This window comes from Haliotis asinina, chromosome 2 (assembly GCF_037392515.1).
Source record: "Haliotis asinina isolate JCU_RB_2024 chromosome 2, JCU_Hal_asi_v2, whole genome shotgun sequence".
Lineage (NCBI taxonomy): Eukaryota > Metazoa > Mollusca > Gastropoda > Lepetellida > Haliotidae > Haliotis > Haliotis asinina.
In genome coordinates this window covers 87,495,177-87,516,902 of record NC_090281.1, presented here as the reverse complement: position 1 = coordinate 87,516,902, position 21,726 = coordinate 87,495,177, and the positions used below count along the sequence as shown (strand labels likewise).

The window sequence follows — 21,726 nt, the reverse complement described above, 5'->3', positions numbered from 1 at the left end:
AACATGAATGGGCTCCACACACTGTACACACATGAAGAATCGAACCCGGATCTTCGATGTGATGGCGAACTGTTGAACCACAAATTAGGCCATTCTACCGCCCATAATTGCACCAGAAATGAGTTTGATCACATATGGCAAATTTGGCAATGTCCTCCTCATGCCATTCAACAGCAAATTTACTAAGTGTTAGCTTTAGCTCTCTCTCTCTCTCTCTCTCTCTCTCTCTCTCTCTCTCTCTCTCTCTCTCTCTCTCTCTCCCTCTCTCTCTCTCTCTCTCATTAAAGTTCAAAACCAAGAACAATGCACACGTGTAAACATTTTGTGAAAATACGTTCAGATTTTTAAGAAACGTACACAAAAATGCATGGTCTGATGGCATCCACTAAGAAAACACACTAACGGTCATTTTTCAACAATATTGTTTTTGTTGAACAAAACACTTAATACTGAACCCTTTTTCTTAACCCGCACTTTCAAATATGACTGCTATATAGAGATTATTAACGGAGGTGCACAACATGTAGCGTAGGCGGACCGATAAACTTCAATACGCATGCTGTAAAGATGGTTCAATGGCAATCTAATTTTATAGAGTAAGACGCCAAACGCAAAAGCATTCAAACATGCAGATACCTGTACATGCACCCTTAATCGTTAACTCCAGCTTCTACCTTGGACAGATGTACATCGACCGGAAAATGCGTTCACCCTGTGGACTAAATGGCCCTTTTTAATATGTCATAAAAGTGTCCAGTCTATTTGATCACTGAATTATATGGACAGACTGGAGCATTAGGATGATACCAATAATCCGAAGGAAGTTGCGCTGGGGTTAACAGAAGCTTGTAGGATTACCTCAATGGATTCGTATTGTCTCTTTATTTTCACGAAACACTTTAAATACAGGGTAGCTGCATAGTTCTTCACTTACAATTTCCCCGACGAAAAGACGACTCGTTAACAGAATGATGAAGGTGAGTGCGCTGTCTGTGCTTAATCTTGACTTGTTATTCATCAAGAGCACTTGAAACGGGTCTTTTATGAAACACAAAAGTGGTGAAACGCAGAGGTTGTTTTTCTTAATATGAATTTTGGTTTCAAAATAATTCCTTTCCAATGTTCAGTTATCAGTAAATCCTTTCTCCATTCCAAACGTAATTATTTATGAGGTTTCTGTGAGAATCGAAAGTACATGGATGGATGAAACGACTAAATAAGTTGATATTCTCAACTGAAAGAGAATCAGTTCCACACAAATGCTAACATTACTTTTTTCTATGTATCTAAGTTGTTGTGTTATTGTTGCCAAACGCAAACCAAAGTACTGGTAAAATTTCCGACATTTCTGTTTAACAAAACCCCAGATAAAATACATTTACCCTAAATATGGTCAGGGATATCAAAAACAAACAAACATGATTAATATTTTTTTAAAATTATGACATGACAATCTTTATTTGCACAGGTTATAATGTGAGATTATCAGTGAAATGTTTAACATGTATTTTTCAACTAGCTGAAGACGAAATTCTGTATTATACTCTTGTGGGCTCACTGAAAGCTCTAAGTATAATAAATGAGAGACTCTCAATAGCCTCTGCTAAACTCTACTGTGTTTGCTTGACGTGCAAATAAATTCTGTTGATAAGTCAGTCCCGCTAATTTGGTTGATTGGTTGGCTCGTTTCCGACGTTAATCCAATATTCAACGACTGCGATATGAACGAACAAAACATGAACATCATACTGTAGTCACTGACGTTCTATAGTGTAATAAAATTTCTAATACCTTGTTCTATATACTATATATAGAGCAAACTGGACCCCTAACATGTAACATTTAAAGGGTTTGAAGAAACTTCCCATAACGCATTGTACACCAAAGTAATATGATGGCTGAGATAAGTATGTATGACAAGATCGTAGTTATTAAACACTTTAGGAAGGTGACATGTGACATGAACACTTACGAACAGTGTTAACGGACCAAACGATAGGTTTAGAGTTAAAAGTTATTTTAACGAAACTGTAATTTTAACTGTAGTGACTGTCCGACCTGGTGACTATAAATGTTCTTTCTTTATTTCTTCCTGTGATAATTATTTTAGAGCATCGCCATTTGAACTGGTCGTTCATTTCAGTATAAAACAGTTTACTATTAAAGGTGCATGCACAAGCAAGTATTCTGAGAAATCCATCCGTGTAGTCAACGTCGTGCTGTAGCCCACGTCGCCAGTGACCGAGCTATTCTCTTTCTTTCCAGATTTTTATTCTTGCAATCGGCATTTCGTCCTGCTTTGGTGCAGCATTCAACAAACATGCTATCTCAAAACGCCAGGCCGATACTCATGACCCGGGGCAACAGACCGGGATACAACTTCCAAGTCTCCCCTTAAATTTTCCTTCCAATTTCCCCTTTCACAACCCTGTTACTGCGATTCAAAACCCAATCAACCCCTTCAACTCTCAAGGAGGGATGTACGACCACTTCGACAGGCACTTCCTGCCTGCCGACCACAAGTGCGTGAAGCCATACGACATCAGCGTGGAACTCAGTCCTCTGTCTGACAGTGCTGAAGGATATCCCATGTAAGAGACGTTTAAACTACTTGTTAGGTCATTCAGACATTTAATTGGTCATCTTGCAGTCAGCTTGCAAACCTACGCTGCTGCCATGACGTCATAAAATTTTGTTGGTTTGTTGTTTCACGCCGCACTCAGCAATATTCCAGCTATATGGAGGCGTTCTGTGAATAATCAAGTCTGAGCCAGACAGTAATCAAGAGCATGAGCATCGCTCTAATCAACTGGGATACGATGACTGGTGTTAACCAAGCTTGACCACTCGATCCCGTTAGTTGCCTCTTACGAACATGTTCACCTCAATGACTCACGGCTGTCGAAAGAGTGATATATTTTCCACACAGAGGTATTTCACGGAAAGTAAATTATAACTTGTACACAATGATGAAAATGTTATAATTGACTTTCGGTTTGGTGGTGTAAAAGCCCATTCATCCCGAGATTGTACACCCTGTAAGCAATCACGGGGAGGACTTCAGAAATGGGGTTTACACATTCTACCTCTGTGGGATTCGAATCGAGGCCTTGTTGAGACGAGCAAACGTTTAAATAACTACTGTGCTACTCAATAATGATTGCTTCATTAGCTGTCGCGAGTTTGTCATTTTATTCTTTCTCTGATACATCAATAGCTCATTCTGTCCTTTGAAAGTGCTATGCTGTTCCTATGTGTATTCATTGTCAACGACAGTATACGATGAAACACATACTTTTAGATTATTTGGATACTGTATTGATACGTAAAACATACTTTAATGTTTTCTAATTTCAAACATTTTACACAAGCTTCAAGCCATGGGTTTTTTATTTTTTAAGAGAAATTGGCATGATATGGCTTTTGGCATTATTTTACGTCACCTGTAATATTATAATTTGTCTTTGAGATCATACGTTTTGGTATTGTTCTTTTTAAGTGCACATGTAGAAATGCATAGTTACTAGTTCTCGCCCTAAACAGCTGGACAATTGCTTTTGCGGCGTAAAGCGACTTTCATACATTCAGTTCTTTCTCCAATATGCAGAATTGTGGTTGCGAATGTATTCGTCATCAGTGAATATGTGTTTCTTCCGAGAGGAGGGATTAAACAGTGGTAAATGAGTTCGCTCGTCACCCGGAGACACGATACATTTCGCATTTTATGAGACACAGAAAACGCTTTTCTCATTTGTTACGAGTACCGCACTACTGAATAAATATTCATATCGAATATAATATATCTATGCTGAAGGGTATGGCTAGATGTGTCTAAATTACTAACTGTTGAAGGGATTATGTGTTTTATGAGACACAGAAAATGTTGTTCCAATTCGTTTACGAGTAACACACTGCTGAATAAATATTCATAGCGAACCGAACCGTTTATCTACGTGGAAGGGTATGGCTAGATGTGTATAAACTGCTAGCAGCTGAAGTGACGGTGTAAATCCAGCTAGGGCTTATGCAGGGAGCAAATCAACTCAAGTCCCAATGGTCCCTAGTATGGTGATCTATCTTCAGTTGCTGTCGATTTCTAGCTCGTGTTTATAAAGTATTGTCCTTTATAGTTTAACTGTTTCAGATTTAATTACTAGTTTTAAATATAAATATGTGTTACTAGTTGTTTTACTGTCCTCCATTGACAGGTGTTTATAATCTAAGTTTTAATTATTAATTATTTTATTATTATTAATCTATACCTTGTTTCAGTCACGAGATGGCAAAAATGTTGCTGATGTGATCTAGATTCTTAACTCACTGACTACGCTGAAGGCGTACATAGCATTTTATTTTACTTTCTTCATTTTTCTTTTATTTTCCCATATTTGCAGAGAAATGCAACATTTTTTATCTCACACATTGCAACGTTTTTATCCAATAAAGACTTTTGTGAAACGGTCTACAACAGTCATTACAAATCAACTGAATGTATTTGGTTTTGGTCATGCTTGGCTCCTTCCCTCACTGAGCATTACTCTGCACATAGTTTCGGGCACGTTTTTTTTCCAAATGGTCCGAAAGAATTTCAGGGAACTTCACTGCGACATAGCCCTGAGGTTAAAACAATCACTCCTCACGGATGCGATTTCCCGCAGGGCACAATGTATGAAGCTAGTTCTGACGTCCTCTATCACCATATTGCTGGCTATTGCTAAAGGCAACGTAAAACCCAACCCACATCAATCAACCTTTTTGTATGTTGCCAAACATGTTTCAGTGACTCAATCAACTTGGAGAGATCTCAACGTCTAGACCTCGCAGTCTACCTCCCACCGGTGCTCACGGAGACCACTGACGGCATCTATGCAGTGTAAGTAATGCATTATAGATAATTAGCATCTCCCACTTAGGGTGGGATTATGAACACTGTTTTATTTCACTCCAGCCATAATATTTAGTTAAAGCAACGATGTCAGCATGCTCGGTTACGGAGTGCCGTGACTTCGCATATCAGTCATTGGATTGTCTGATACAGATTCCGTTAACATTATTTTCTGACAACCGCCTCATAGCTAACATTTTATGAAGTGTAGCATTGAAGCATAGACGTATAATTATGGTTAAGTTACTTCCTATCTTATTGATAACACACAAAAAACGTAAATGTAATGCCAGAATCTCTATGAAAAGACAGAAAAAGTAACACAAGTTCCTGGAAGAATGTTGCTACTAAAGCAAAGATTTAAGTTTGTGATCAAGATTGTGATACTAGTTATGTCGATATTACGCGTAAATATCTGTTCTCTACTGTTTTCAAGGTATTGTTGTGGTAATCTTATCACTTCTTTGTGCATATTACAGTAGCTTCCATTGATGTCAATAGGGCCACCGCTTGCATTGCTACCAAACCATGTCAAACCCCATTCGAATTATGAATGCACATCTTTCTCACTACAATGAAGTGATGTGCCCCTCATTCAGTAAACCTTTAATTGTTCTGTATAAAAATAGCTGAATCTTTAGCCTCCCTCAACTATCCCAAAACAGCAGCACTAGGTGACCGCTGGAAAAAGGTGATGACAGCAAATCTTGGCGGAAAATTCTTCTGAATTAATAGTAATGTTAGAGACTTCCAAATATAAACATTTACATCATTTTCATCGTTGTGTATAATTTAAAATATTTACATACATGATGTAAATTCATATTGCGTTTGTTTGTTGTTAGTGACCATAGCTTTTCCTGCCCAACTATAAGAAAGAGGCTGAGAAGTTTCGCCAGGTATGAGGGACGCTGCTGGATCCTATCTGACGTCCAGGAAATTGACTTCGGCTATTGCGCGTAAGTAGTTTGTCATCTCAAATACATGAAAACCTCGAATGTATAATTTTGGGGTTTTTCGTGACAACAACTGTCCATTCATAACGAGAGCAGCACAAATTGCCTCTGTGACATGTTTCAGTAGCAGTACATTCAAATAATTCGTGTTTTGTTCATTTGCTTTTCAAACAGCATGATCGCGTAACATAGTGTTGATTGAGATCGATCAATTTATCATCCTGTTGTTCAATTATACATGATCGTTTTACATAATTACTTTGGTTTCAAACCGGTCTGACAAATGGCTTATTTTCCTCAGCAACCCCTACTGCAGCAACCACTACAACTTCTTCTACGCCAGGAACATGTGCGTGGAACACTTCGATACCATTTATGTGTGGGCCTACTGCGACAACTACCAGATCCCAAACCTTCGTATCAGACAGGAGGCGGTTCGAGTACCCAAGTTCTGTTCTTGCAAGAATATGAGATGTCTTTAGATTCTACTTGTAGCAATACCCCCCATAACACACTCATTTCAGTTACTTCCACCAGCTTTGTGCATCCCATACCAGTAGCTTTGTATGTTTTAACATTTTACAATTTCATACTGAAAGATTTCACCAGTTTTATATTTCCATATGCACAATATTTTTCCCATTGCCAAATGGGAACATGTCGTTCAATTTACGCGATTTGTTTTCATGAAGAATAAAATTTTAAAAAGTACCTTGACTCCAAATTGTTTGTACTTTACTGCGTATTTCACAGAGTCAATAGAATATGCTCTGTATCCATATCCCTGGCTGAAACAAGCTGATCTGGATTACACTAAGATTGTCACTAGATTGTCCCCATCGTTACAAACAGCATTATTAAATATAACCACCAAAACGCGCTGGGAATACAGTCGACCTCTGTGTGAAGAGTGCACCTATTGAAACTTCCCGCGCTATCAAGATAACAATAGTAATAGTAATAGTAATAGACTGACGAGAGCAGATTATTAGAAGAGGAGAACTCTATCCCACTGATAACGTTGTTGTGGTTGAGTTTTGGTTGGTTGTTTAACGTCCCACTCAACAATATTCCAGCTTTATGGCGCCGGTCTATGCATTATCGAGTGTGGACCAGGCGATCCAGTGATCAACAACATGAACATCGATCTACGCAATCGGGATGTGATGACGCATGTCAGCGAGCCTGACCACCCGATCTTGTTAGTTACGCTTTAAGACAAATTTGATCGCTTGCTGAAGACCAGTCCTAACCCGTATCTTCACGGGTCAAAGGTCATTGTGACGAAACTAACCTCAAGCGCATACACTGACAGATTTTGACAGACATCTGACATTTAATAGTTTTGTCACAACAGTTGTTTGTCACGATCTGCATTTGCATGACATTCACTTGGGTTTCCATGACACATTTTGACAGTCTCACGTAAATGTTGTATAAAGATGTTTGTGGCTGATAATGCACGTTTCGTGATTGAACAAAATGAATAAGAAATACCAATTGTTTGTGATCTATAGATCATTTTATACAGTCTTGTCCGAATTTGAAATCCAGTTGTAGAAATAGATTCTAGTTTTACTTTTAAAATACTGTGATATTCTTGTTGGTTTGACGGTTCGTTAACAGGTTTTTATCATTTACATGTATTTAGGTAAATTTACAACTTGTTATAGTCACGATATGGCTGAAATATTGGCATGCTCATATGACAGTACATTTTAACTCACTCACTACCATTTAATCACTGAGTTTTAAAAGAAATAGAGTTGACTGATAAATTTTTAACAATATGTTTTACGAATAGATAAATGATATTTTATAACTTGTAGAATAAATTAGCAACTAAGATACTTAGTGGCTGTATCCTCGAAGGGGGTTAATTAAGTACTGTTGTCCTCCTGAAAGGGTACGTAAGACTCAACTTTTTTAATTCCTTTATTAATTCCAGCACCGATGGTAGAACCTGTGTAGAGCCACATTCGATCGGCAACAGCATTCCATAGGTCTAAGAACTTAGTGCAACATCTACATATCATTTCCTAATGAATAAGCAGGGCTTTCCTCCCAAATCATCGACTATCATACTCACTTGTCGGCCATAGTTGGCGATCCACAAAGAGGCTATATCCCATTCTTCGTACAGTCCCAATTAGCCTACATCCCAGTTTGACTACAAAAACTAATGTAGGCAGAATGGGAAATTATTTTAGACCTATAAAATAACAAGCCACTTGCCAGTCACTGTAGGTTACGTTCTTGGGTATGGAGAAAGGGTCATTAATCATGCAATTTTCCTTAACGACACCGCGACATCAGGTTGAGTTGAGTTGAGTTTGGTTCGGCCCGACTAAAGCCACTTAGTCATGAGACCAAGGTTGCATTGATAACCATTTTAAGTCGAAGGTCCAAAGGAGTTTTATTTTAAACGTCAAAAATAATTAATACATCATAGAAAACGTCATAGCACCAAATACAGAAGCAAGCAATTCGATATTTTCTTCACAACTTATGAGACAGGTCAACTTCCCTCAGGTAGTATATAATCAGATGCCCGCTCACGTGGGAATACTTCTCTTTAAGATTTCTGGTATTTAGGGTCAGTCCACTGCAGTCGAAAAGTCCACACAGTCAAGCAGAATATAGGACATCATGATAGTTGTTATAATGAATAGAAAGCTGTGATTAGTCCTAATAATCTAATAAAGATAGGACCCGTGAAGATCCGGGGTTGAATAGGTCTTCAGCATCCCATGCCTGCCATAAAAGGCGTGCCGTAAGAGGCGACCAATGGTGTTAATGCTAAATACAAATGTTATATGTAGTAATGTTCAGAATGTTAAACCAGGCATGTACGAACGTATTGAGTGGTGGCCTAGTGGTTAGCATACTTGCCTTGTGATCCAAGGTGCTAGAGTTTTAATCCAGCGTAATACTGAAAACGTTTGCAAATTGAATCAATAAATACATAGCCTCGCTTTCAATATTTATGATCACATGACCTAACCCTTGCATAAAAACTTCATGCAAAGGCTGATTTCCTGTGCTACCCACATGGTCACTTGGCTGTCTGCAAACCTCTCCGTAAGGCAACACAAATGTGAATACGTTTCATTAGATATTGTATACATTATATGACATTTGAATAGCATATATTGTAGGAATTATCATTTGGAATATTTTTACCATTGTTAACTGTGTAATTTGCTAGAAAACTGTTATTGAAGCATGTTGCTGAAATGCATTGTCTGTCAATATTTAAACGCTGCATGTAACAATTTTGGAGTGTTTTATTTGATAGTCTTGAAATCCTATATTTGAACATTCAGAAAGGTTAGATTTAAATGTTTAAATTAATGTATTAGCTGAAAGAATTTGTTTCTTTTAGTGTCTTAAACCTCATCGATGGATTGTCAACAATAATTGTTAACGAACACAGAAAACGTTACAATAAATCCCTGTCGATGCGAGTGTTTGGACTTGTGTTCTTGCGTCTACAAATGGGATCGGGTGATCAGGCTCGCAGACTTGGTTGACACATGTCAACGGTTCCCAAATGCGCAGATGCGGTTGATAACGGGTTTGTGTGGTCCAGTCTCGATTATTTACAGACCGCCACCTTATAGTTGGAATAATGCTGAGTACGGCGTAAAACTAAACTCACTCATTCACCCAATAAGGATACATATATACATTATTATACATTATATTGCATTCAGAGACAGACTAACACGTATATTCAGTGAAGCATATGTATATGATGGTTACAGTTTAGTGCAAATGCTGTTGAAGAGGAACATTTCTAATGTGCTGAAATACATGATGTTCACCGTATTGAATTCATCACTTCACAAACAGGAGGACAGCAGGATACCTATTCTCGAAAGTGCCCCAGCTAAGACAGATCCTAACTATTTAGAACAGGAGTTATGACATCTTACTGTTAAGATAAGACCCATTCTCGAAATGATCCTATCCTTGTCCTAAGTTGAGTAACAGATACTAGCTAGGATAGCGAGCTCTTCAGTAGGTAGATAGAAATAGGCTTCAGTAAGTTCATCTAAATATTACCCATAATTCATTGCATGAAAAACACATATATAAGGGCAGCTAGGATCTCGTTTACAAGATAAATGGTGCGAGTAGAAATCGAAGTAAAAGGTTTGAAATTGGTGAAATTCAGCTCTTGGTGGACTAATTTCATCTAGAAGAAATCGTAATTAATTATCGGTATGATAAAAATGCATACCATGTATCCAGAAACATACAGTGAATAGATCTCAAATATTTTACCAGATCCAGGTATTGTTACATGTTAACTTATTTGATATTTCATCACATCAAATCTATTTATTAAACTAGGACATAACATTTGTCGTCAGATTTTCAAAGTCTGCCATTAAGACATGCAAAAAAAATTTTCATTTGTTTTTAATGATTATTATGACTTGAAGTATGCGTCATCTCACAAAGTGAAAATTCACTTAGGAAATAAAGAGAGGTTATTTCCCTTATCGAGTTGGCATTTGACATTGACATTTCAAAGCAATGTGACAGAAAAGAGCGATGTTGTGAATAAAAATGGTAAGAATAGGTAGGAATGAAAATACATCTCGTGTGTAGATCTAAAGAATATGTGTATTGCAGCAAGTATTTCTTATTAACTGCCGATAATTGATGATATAAATTCAAAAACAAATTTTCTTAACTCATAAAACTGAGTGCTGTTGTAAATTCAGCAGTAATGAACATTTCACAACGTCTACACTGGTGAACAAACAAGTACCACACCATATTGATTTCCACTGAGATGGACGTAGGACACGTCAGAACCTCTCCTAGTATTTGTCCGAAGTTTGGATATCCTAGCGCTACGATACTTTTCGAGAATAAGGTAGAACACCTATCCTAGACCCTAGGATCAAAGTTAGTATATCCTAGGGCTGGAATCCTTTCTAGAATTGGGGCCCAGGTATTCTTTGCTGGGAGCCACTATCGCCTTAACATCAGATCATAAACTACAACACATTCTGCCTTGACTTCAGGAAATACTGCACTGTGATTGGTTAATTAAAGTCATTCAAAGTCATACCTACGATTTAAAATTCAGGCTATGATGCAAAGCAACACAACCACGCCTCAAATATTTATTGCTTGAACACTAACTTCAACCATTTTCATTCGAACCAGACTGTACAATTTTAGATCAACTGGGGGCTCGTGTTATGTCAGCACGCCCATAAACAAAATCATCAGGACCATGTCGTAAAATAACTCTTACAACAGGTGCAAACTGTGGGATGGCTTTTTCCTGCCTCATCGTGACGGTACATCATGGTAGTCTAAGAGAATTTGTGTGTATGAGCAATATTTCAGGAAACCGAATTCACACGAAATACCCAATCGGGAATCGAACCCGGCTGTTTGGCGTGAGAAACTCACGATTCAACCTCATGCTAACCCCGCCAACCACACACAATACAAGACATTGTCTCCAAACCTGTTGTTCCAGATCGATATTTTTTCTTCTCACGGTAGTTGTGAAGCCATCCGATACAAGTCTCTGTAACGTTCCCAAGTATGCTGATCCTTCAACTGATTTCTTAAGATTCCACCACTACATGATGTCAACACAGTATTGTTTGTTAATGCGATAGTGTAGTAAATAGATGATACTAAACGACCTGTATGACAACAAATGGTATGGATTTACAAGTAAACGACCTTCCGTGTAATACCAGCTTTATTAAACGAGTTAATGATTTGGTATCAAACGAGCGAAAGCGAGTTTAGTATTCTGTTTATTACTCTCCAACTTAAATTGATAGGAACTGATGCTCTCAACTCTACTCGATGTGATGACTCGCAGCTTTTCGCGGGTTAGACAAGGCAACAATTTCTCGAAACAAACTTAAGTCTGACGTTTAACTTAAGTTAGAACATTTACTCATATTTGAGAAAATGCAGGAAAATGCACTTCCCAGAATAAACTGAAATCAATATCGAACTCAGACATAGCTGACAGTTTGAGCTTGATGGATGTTACTTCATGTTTTAAATGCACTTAAAAATTCAGCTGCTTCAGCTTATCAAATCCAGTTTGAATTTGAATAAGTTTGTTTCGAGAAATCAGGGCCCGGTTTCACAGAGTAAGTTTTCTCGTAGCATCGTACCTACTACACTGTGCGAATGCTGCGAGAAAAGTTACGAGGTCTTAGGCTAACGACAGCTTTGTGAAACGGGACCGAGTGCGATCTAGTACGTTTGCGACAGCGGTATTAACACTGTGACATCATCACTGTGAACTCGTATGACGTATTACGCCTGGCGGTATTACACTAGTGTAACACTACAGTATCTTCCACGGGCAAGTGATAAATAAAGATGCACCAACCGAAAATGGTTGTCTTGACGTCCCGTCATATGACGGCAGCATGCAAAAATTCCCTGATCCCATTGCATAAAGCATTTTTTATTCCGCTTTGTGCAACGGAGTGGTACAGCAGATAACGTTCCCAAAGCAATAATACTGTTTTTCTATAATTAAAAGCATTACAAAGTCTGGCAGTTTTACCCTTTGCTATAATTGACGGGGGCATACCAAAGTCTGGTAGATGTCAAATTGATTAAAACCTTATGCACAAATATTCTTTGCGGACTGTTCACATTCCAAAAGCACATGTATGATGATTAAGTTCTCGTGTGTGCAGAAAAATGCATTTATTAAAGTTCAAAATACCTTTACATACATACAGCACGGAGCACAATAACAGAATCGAAATGCATTCCTGCAACTTCAATATGAAAAATAATACATTACCTTCACTTTAGAGTCTTTCACGCATGTGTATTTGGCTCTGTTGATGAACAGAATCAACTTGATCTACAAAACAAAACACCCTCGCACAATTGTACAGTGTATGCAATGTCTAACAAAGTACGACGGTATTTCTTATGTAACTTATAAATTTATAAACCTACTGGGACAATAGAAGGTACAAATCCTTATTAATAAACAACAGCTTCCATCGTGCATTTAATGAATTCTGTTTAAAACTGGCATAGTCAAAATTTGGTAACTAACCTGAAAACCTATTTGTACTTCCCTTTTAGCGCCGAAACAACCAAATGCTAATTCGCTGCAGCACAGGCTTAATATACATAGCGGAGAAGAAATAGAATTCTAAATGATATAAGCCAATGAAATGCATTGAATTATTGTTCCCAGGGACAATCCAATTTGCATTCAAAGTACACGTGCACAGATGCCTGATGACACGACAAAGCCTACTGGATGTCATCATGGCTCCCAGTTATAAATGACTTCTTAAAGGTGAGACAGACAGATGGGCGGACATGACAGACAGACATACTAATATTGATGTTATCATATACAGTATACTATATTCATCGTACACCCTTTATGACGAACTGACCGATAACATATGCGTATAACGAACCACGCCTATAACGAACTAACATTTAACGTTCTCTATCTCTCTTTTATGCGTTCAAGGTTCGCTCGCGCATGGCCCTTGTCATTTCCTAACCTAGTAATCCTACCTTGCTCGAAGTGTCATGTTAAGTCGAATATGTTTTAGCATGTGAATAGTCTCCTTTCGGAGGTAAATATTACACGTTAGACCTGCGGCTAAATGCCATGTGCACTGGTCATACATCTGCTTATGGAGGTAGCCATCAAAAGCTTTCGTACCTTACCTGATCCATATATACCACAATCAGCGGGTTTTCATATACTTAAAGGTTATATTTCTGTAAATAAAACGATAAGCCATAATCATGGGAAACATCTACTAAAAGCTGTTGTGATCGATCCTATATATCACCAGCACGTGATGAATAGTGATGCAGGTGATAGGTAAATAACCCTGTGAGTGGTAAATATACTTCCGCAAAAAATGTACATCTGCTGTATATAATACAGTCTGTATATCATGTTATATTACATTACATTACAGAATGTAATAAATTATATCAATACCTCTATTTAACACATTATAGGCTAGGTAAGGAACCTTCCCCTGAAACAGATTCCACTGACATATTGTGGAAGATACACTTATAATAACTGAAGATCAGTAATGTCAGGTGCTAATGAATCCACTTTATAATGTAATACTGTCAATGTATCCTCGCTAAGACACATGTTCAGCTGACATTATCCTCAAGGTGAAAGCTTCCCATGACGCCAGAATCCCAAGCACAAAGACACATCAGCAGGCGAGGGCTACACTCTCATGGACTGTGATATGAGACGTTTAGGCGATGCTAGATCACACAATCAGTACTAGTTATAGATTTCATTGTATTCAACATCATTTATTTAAGTTAAATAGAAAGAACAGAGTAGTATAAACAAATGTATTGAGAGCTTGTTTAGGTCGGGGTAATTTCATATCGCTTGATTTATGTCCCTCTATAACAGAGATATCATATGTCATTGGACACATGAACGATTTCTTTATTCTATGATTCCAATTTTTGTGTGATCAAACTTTAACAATATTAACCCGAGAAATCTCGATTACCGAAATCCCAATTCTTCCAAGTGTGCACCAAAGACCATTCCTATTTTGTCCAGGAATGCAGGTAAGACAATGATACTAAGATCGATACAGCACAAATTTGTATTAACTGCTATTTTGCTACAGTCATTGTATGAATAAGGCCAGCACTTCCAATATTATCCACCAAGTGATCGTTTTGTTGCAAACATAAAACTCGGTGCTGAAAGAACAGCTAGAGACAAATATGGTACGTCGAGAGAAAGAGAATTATAGAAACATATCAAGTAAGTACAGTGTCGATAAGCATAACTACAGGAGACCTCCACTGTCCGTACACGAAATGTCAGTTTTGAACGCCAAGGCATTCAGAAGCGTAAAGAATACAGGCATGGGCACGATACAACACAGCGATGGCCCTTTATAGTGTCATCCCCTAAATCCCGGGGTCCTGAAAAACTCGGCAATAAGCTGGTCAGTACGAGTTTTCTTCCTTGGGGGTTGGTCATCCAATGCCCACGCTTACCGTCCATATGCATGGCGAAATTATATGACCACACTGCCATTTTATGCGGTGTGCGATAAGATACTGGACTGAAAACTTTGTTGCGCCAGGAAGTAGTTCCCGCAAGGTTATATTTTCCCTGCAGTGAACATACTAGTGTTAACCTTTTGAAAATATCACTTTTCTCAAACTCAAACATAACCGGTTTTTTAAGCAAGTAACTAAAACGTTTCTGGACACCCTTAACAAAAACATGCATATGTTCTAAAGAGAACTATTCCAAATTCCGATTCTTGTAAACACACAATGTCAAATATCAGGACAATAAGGACACAAGTCGTGTAACAAGTTTTTAATCAATTGTCCTTGATTTATCAGAGCAGATTTTATATCACTCACCTTTGAAAAGAGAGTAATTTATAGTTTATATGGAGGACAATTCCTGATAACAACTCTATCAATTCGTTTTCAGGCGGTATTTTCCCGAAGTATACTAAGTCACGTATGTGTTTTACCGTAACTAATGGGTCAGAATGAAATATATTGTATTGTTTAAAAAGCTAGCATTGACTGTCGACACTGAATCTCACGTTGTGACATGTGACATACGGCTGGTTGTTTAACCGTGTCTCTGTGCTGCTTCCCATGTATAAATGTTTGTAATGTCAACCTGCTCTTGTGTAACGAAATGTCACTCTCCAAATCCTTTATAGAGAGGTACGGCTGATTAGCAGCGTGTTTCGCTAGCCGGGGTCGATTCCCCTCATGGGCACAATATGTGAAGTCTAATTCTTATGTCCCCCAACCGTCATATTGCTGGAATATTGCTAAAAACGGCTTACGACACATACACGCACGTACACATACGCACACACACATACTAGTACACACACATACATACAAAAACATACACACACGCGCACACATACACACACATACACAAATGCGCGCGCACACATACACACACATATATACACACACACACGTTCATATACATACACACGCGCGCACACGTGCAGCTGTCGTCTCTGCATGCCATGTGTCTACGTATAAGAAATAGTGAGTGAGTGAGTTTAGTTTTACGCCGCACTCAGCAATATTACAGCTATATGGCGACGGTCTGTAAATAATCGAGTCTGGACCAGACAATCCAGTGATCAACAGCATGAGCATCGATCTGCGCAATGGGGAACCGATGACATGTGTCAACCAAGTCAGCTAGTCTGACCACCCGATCCCGTTAGTCGCCTCTTACGACAAGCATAGTCACCTTTTATGGCAAGCATGGGTTGCTGAAGGCCTATTCTACCCCCGGGACCTTCACGGGTCCCGTATAAGAAATAAATCTGCGAACAGTGGCGTTGGTTTACTATTGAGACTATATCATGTGTTTATTATTCACTACTTGCACAAAGCAAGACCAGAGCCCACTTGCATAAAGCAAGACCAGAGCCCACTTGCACTAAGCAAGACCAGGGCCCACTTGCACAAAGCAAGACCAGAGCCCGATTGCACTATGCAAGACCAGAGCCCACAAGCACTAAGCAAGACCAGAACCCACTTGCACAAAGCAAGACCAGAGCCCACTTTCACTAAGCAAGACCAGAGCCCACAAGCACAAAGCAAGACCAGAGTCCACTTGCACTAAGCAAGTCCAGAACCCACTTGCACTAAGCAAGACCAGAGCCCACTTGCACAAAGCAAGACCAGAGCCCACTTGCACTAAGCAAGACCAGAGTCCACTTGCACTAAGCAAGACCAGAACCCACTTGCACTAAGCAAGACCAGAACCCACTTGCACAAAGCAAGACCAGAGTCCACTTGCACTAAGCAAGACCAGAACCCACTTGCACAAAGCAATTTTAGCTCTACGATTATCTTAAGCTTATGTTGAAGAATGGGAGTTACAGTCATTATAGCGCTAAGATCGTTTCGTGAAAGTCAGCCCTGCTGTGTTCCCAAGACGACAGTTTCAACCGTTACGTTTCCCATCATCGTCATAAACACATGCAAGATTAGGAAGTCCAGCTGGAGCAGGCTTTAAAGAAGCTTTGAAAGTATATAGCTCTTCGATCTGCATTGCATAAACTCATGTACATAAGATAGAAAAAACATGCAGCTTTAAGTCACATGGTTACTGCTTAGCTCATTGTCATTTAGGTATTTCTTTAACCTTATTGTAAATTTGTCCATTAGACTGCACGAAGCAGGACATTCATCTTACCTTGACCTTTGTTGAACAGAAAAAGAAAATCTCTACTTTTGCACTTGACAGTAAAAACGTTAACACTAACACTATAAAATGGCAAAAAGGTAGTTTGACTGACAGCAGTAATCGAAAAAGGGCGAATTTGAGTTCGAATACATAATTACATACTACACCACAGAAAACATCGTCAAGCATTTCTTTCATTTTTACCTACATTTAACATAGACATAAACATGACATGCCCCTACAGTTTATTCCAATTTCTTTCTCGGGTGTAAGACAAAGCGTGATGATTCATACGGTGACATGTGCTCAATGGAAATTATTCCATAAAGCGTCAGGCTCTCCGGGAGCTCTGATCTCTCAATGTGACCGCTCCTGGTGAGATGTCATGTTTGTCCATCATAATGACCTCATATAAAACCATTCCGTTATCCTATATTATCCTTTCCCCAGCTTTTAATTACCCACCGTGACCAAAACACATCTGGGGTTTGCTTGCTCGGGGTCATGTGAAGTTAGACTCAAATAATTTTATTGATATTTTTCCTTATATAAAGCAACTTCTGATATTTTTGTCAGTCACAATATTATCGATCTTGACGGATTGGACAAAGTCATCATTCATCATGAAGGTAAGGATAGGTTAACTGTTTTCTGTTGTTGTTTTTTATAAATGCTACCATTTCTAAACACTTGCTCTTTCTTTATGCTAAGACAGTATTATATCCGACCTTAGTTTCATAGTGTAATTTACATAAAGTAGTTCGTTCTCTTTGTATTTGTATACATTGGTCTAGGTCAAAAGCCCCTTGTACAAAAGCTCCTTGACCAAAAGCTCCTTGGGGCAAAATCCCCTCGAAAATGGCGAAAATCCACCTTACTTTACGCATTAATGAGAAAATACACCACTGTTGGCTAAACTACAAGATGAACCTTTCCTTATTTGGGAATTCATTGGATTTCACCAGGTGATGTTCTTAAAAATTGAGCTGTAAGATGTGTCATATATGGGATTACATTTAAATAGTAAAGTACAAATTCTAGTACTTTTCAGTCTTGTCGGGGATTCGAACCTGCACCTTCAGAGTCAGGCACCTAATCGACAACTCACAAAGTCAGTCGCCTAACCCACTCAGCCTTCGCCACTTCCACAAAACTGGTCGTTTAGACTGCGTATTTTACGTAGCCCTCTGATAAGAGTAAATTGGCTCGGCTGTCATGACCGAAATCTATGATTACTTAATGTAATTTTAAAAAGTGGTCAAATGTAACAAATGTCAAACATACGATTACGCTTTCTTAGCGAAGTACAAATTCTAGTGCTTTTAGGTTGAGTGGTGCTGACCTACATGTACACATACCCGCTAAACAAATGACATTTCTCTGTATTTTCTTGCGCTTTTGATCTTTTTTAGATGCTGACAGTTTTGATGTTGGTGTCGTGGAGTGCCCACTGTACTGCTGTTGATCAAATAACGGGGCCCGGGGAGCCTCTGCCGGACGGACCCATCACCAATGCCCCTCCCTTACCTCCACTGCAATTTCCACAACAGCCGAACCTCAATACCATTGTGGGCATGGGTTTTCCAAATATTCAAAAGACAAACATCCACAACAGTCATGGAGTCATAAACCATACCAGCTCCTCCCAACTGTTCAACTATAACTTCAACAATTTCGGCTTCAACAAGCGTATCTGCCCCAAGCAAGCCGAGTACCTGGATGTGGCAACGTTCTCCGGCGACCCGACTGGATATCCCATGTACGGGAGCTAATTCCATATTTGATGTTTATATTTTTTATACAATCCCATATATCATTTTTACCCTGTTCATTTCTTTCAGATTCAATATATCAAAAACGTTGCAAACAACAGAAAAATTACTTATTATGCTGGCTAAAGTCGTATTAAAATCACTGTGACCCCTTTGGGATCTGGCGTTTGATTCTGTAATGAGACGCTTTCGTATATTTCAGTGATGAAATCACTGCAGCACTTTTGAGCAACCCTGTTCTTCTAAACTGCCTGAACCCTCAAGTCGTGCTGCCAACTGCTCCGTCAGTTCCTCCCGATCCAGTGTGAGTAGAACAACGTATATATTGTAAAAATGTCAACTGAAGTTATCCCTTGACTGTTGTTTTGTACTGCAGTGACAACTACCCTAGTTCGATCATGGCTCCCTTGTAGAATCAAACAACTCTGGGAAGAGTAAACATAAGATAGTGCAGGTATCACAGATTTGCTTTTGTACACAAACCAGCGATCAAAATTTGACTGTATGTGATTACCTGAGCCGTATAAACATCATATGAAGAGGTACATGTTGACATTTTTTCACTAAGGACTTTACTAAGTAAATGAATAGTTCCTCAAAGCGTTAAAGCACAGTTCCTCAAAGCGTTAAAGCACACCTTCATGTAGACATAATCATTCCATTTATTTTCTAATCATGAGCGGCCTGCATAGAACATACTATAAAATATAACAGTGTTGCGTGATATGTCATGTATACATTTTGATCACATGGAGCTCACAATATAATCTCTGTAACATCAATGGAAAGGATGGATTAAGTAAAAGTAATTTATTATAGAGTAATACATGTCGACACCTAGCAAAATGTTAATTTCACGAGCAAATTTCCATTTTTACAGCTTAGAGAACTCAAATGCGACATGTCAGTTCCTGGAAACCAAACTCTGGCGCTTCACCAGGTATGGCGGTCGCTGTTGGATAATGCAAAACTTTCAAGAGGTGGTCACCTTTGTGACATGCTTGTGAGTAACTTCCTTATCAAACATATCCATATATATACTTATTTTGTATGACTGATTTTACAATTCATAAACTGATATCCAGACAATGTATGTATGAATACGAATTTTGATCAATAACATTGTTACAGTCTTTGTTACTTTAAGAATAGGCACAAGGTCAATACGAAATATACGAAACCCTTTCCACCATATGTATATACATATTACAAATATGCATGCATACTCACACACATAGTCATTCATGCATACACACACACAGATGGGCATGCATACATACATACATACATACATACATACATACATACATACATACGCACACGCACACGCACACGCACACGCACACGCACACACCACCACCACCACACCACACATATACATAAATATACGCACGCACGCGCACACACACACACACACATACATGCTCACTGGGTGGCTCACGCACTCACTTTATTTCTCTAGATCAAAACGATGCGTCAACTGCGACGAATTCTGGCCGTTTTCCAGCTACGAAAACCGGTGTCTCCTTGGTTACAAATACGTATCTGTGTGGGCGTACTGCGAGGCTCTTCCAGTCAACCAACGTATTGTACGCGAGAGAATCATCACACCCTACACTTGTGGTTGTCGCAGTGTCTTGTGTAGAAAATACTGGTGGAAGTAATTTGACCATTCCAGATTCGCCCAACTGACCAACTTTAGAACAATGTATTAGGATAACGTATCGATATGTCATCAATACGTAGCGCTTACTAAACCCTGTAACACCTAGTAATATGTGTGTGTAGCTGCGGCATATTTGTGCAGCTCCTGGTAATATATATGTGCAACGCCTAGTAATATTTTAGCTCCTGATAATGTTTGTGCAGCTCTTAGTAATATGTTTGTGCAATGGTCGGCATATTTTAGGATTTGTTTTCTCCCCATTATGCAGTCCTTGTTCTAACTGAAGTACTGGATATATAATGTAAGAACACAAAATAAGATTACCTTTAAGTTATATATCCTCTCGTCATATGTTTCCAATCGTCATATGTTTCCGATCCGCTATTACACTTCCCATTTATAGCGCGATAATGCGAGGAAATCCGTGAGCAGACGCTCGAATGTCAACGCATGTAGTTCGGCGGCATTCGGAATTCTGGTGCCTTCGCCATCATGAACTAGAAGAATAGATACTTAAACAGTGCTTGTAATGATACATGGAATTTATCATTACTTCTCTTGAACTTTGCTCTACAATATTACGCATGTTACTGAACTATGAAAGTGTTCTGGTGCAAGTGGTATAACATACTGTTACCATACCGCTAAAATAGACAGCCAACGAAAGGATTGAAAGCATATGACGTCACGTCCGGAGAGAGTGAGATTGCTTCGACTGCAAATGGCGGGTTACCGCTAAAAACGCACGGCATTCACGAAAATGCAACATTTTATGCAATAAAGTGTCTTGTCTAAAGGTAGACTGAACGATATCAACATATTATATTTAATTTCTGTTCACGAAGTACGTTGCCGTTATCCGATCGAAAACCCATTACTCCAGAATATCAATTCACACTGGTGATTGCATTTCATGGTAATTGTGGTATATAATATACTGATCGTACAACAGGTTACCTTCATATGTGCATGATGACGTATGATGCCTTTGATCTAGATAGTGTATATGTGCAGTTACTTTGCGAATAAATTTGCATACCGGTAATTTGGATTCATTATTTTGTGTGTCAGATTTGTTGATCAAAGACAATCAGAGGATGCCGTACCACAGGTGTTCTTGTCCCCAAAAACTCAAGCATTAAGAACTCAGATCACATACTTGAAAGTCACGGGACATTATCAGCTATAATATTAGCTGATGATGA

General features: G+C 38.7%; 2 protein-coding genes across 2 annotated transcripts; both read left to right on the top strand.

The window, feature by feature from the left end:
* Window positions 1-968: 968 nt before the first annotated feature.
* Window positions 969-6,552, top strand: LOC137272075 (uncharacterized). The gene is made up of 5 exons (XM_067804443.1): window positions 969-977; window positions 2,266-2,591; window positions 4,781-4,873; window positions 5,731-5,844; window positions 6,143-6,552. Exons 1-5 carry the CDS (start codon window positions 969-971, stop codon window positions 6,321-6,323), a joined length of 723 nt encoding a protein of 240 aa, XP_067660544.1. The 3' UTR covers window positions 6,324-6,552.
* An 11,943-nt stretch (window positions 6,553-18,495) lies between these two features.
* Window positions 18,496-20,519, top strand: LOC137272074 (uncharacterized). The gene is made up of 4 exons (XM_067804441.1): window positions 18,496-18,842; window positions 19,058-19,159; window positions 19,736-19,858; window positions 20,318-20,519. Exons 1-4 carry the CDS (start codon window positions 18,496-18,498, stop codon window positions 20,517-20,519), a joined length of 774 nt encoding a protein of 257 aa, XP_067660542.1.
* The last annotated feature ends 1,207 nt before the right edge of the window (window positions 20,520-21,726 follow it).

Excerpts from the sequence above, each read along its gene's own strand:
- LOC137272075 (XM_067804443.1), top strand. Across the intron at positions 4,874-5,730 it reads ACTGACGGCATCTATGCAGT|TGACCATAGCTTTTCCTGCC; the intron begins GTAAGTAATGCA and ends GTTTGTTGTTAG. Across the intron at positions 5,845-6,142 it reads ATTGACTTCGGCTATTGCGC|CAACCCCTACTGCAGCAACC; the intron begins GTAAGTAGTTTG and ends TATTTTCCTCAG.
- LOC137272074 (XM_067804441.1), top strand. The coding sequence starts at position 18,496 with ATGCTGACAGTTTTGATGTTGGTGTCGTGGAGTGCCCACTGTACTGCT. Across the intron at positions 18,843-19,057 it reads GACCCGACTGGATATCCCAT|TGATGAAATCACTGCAGCAC; the intron begins GTACGGGAGCTA and ends CGTATATTTCAG. Across the intron at positions 19,160-19,735 it reads TCAGTTCCTCCCGATCCAGT|CTTAGAGAACTCAAATGCGA; the intron begins GTGAGTAGAACA and ends CCATTTTTACAG.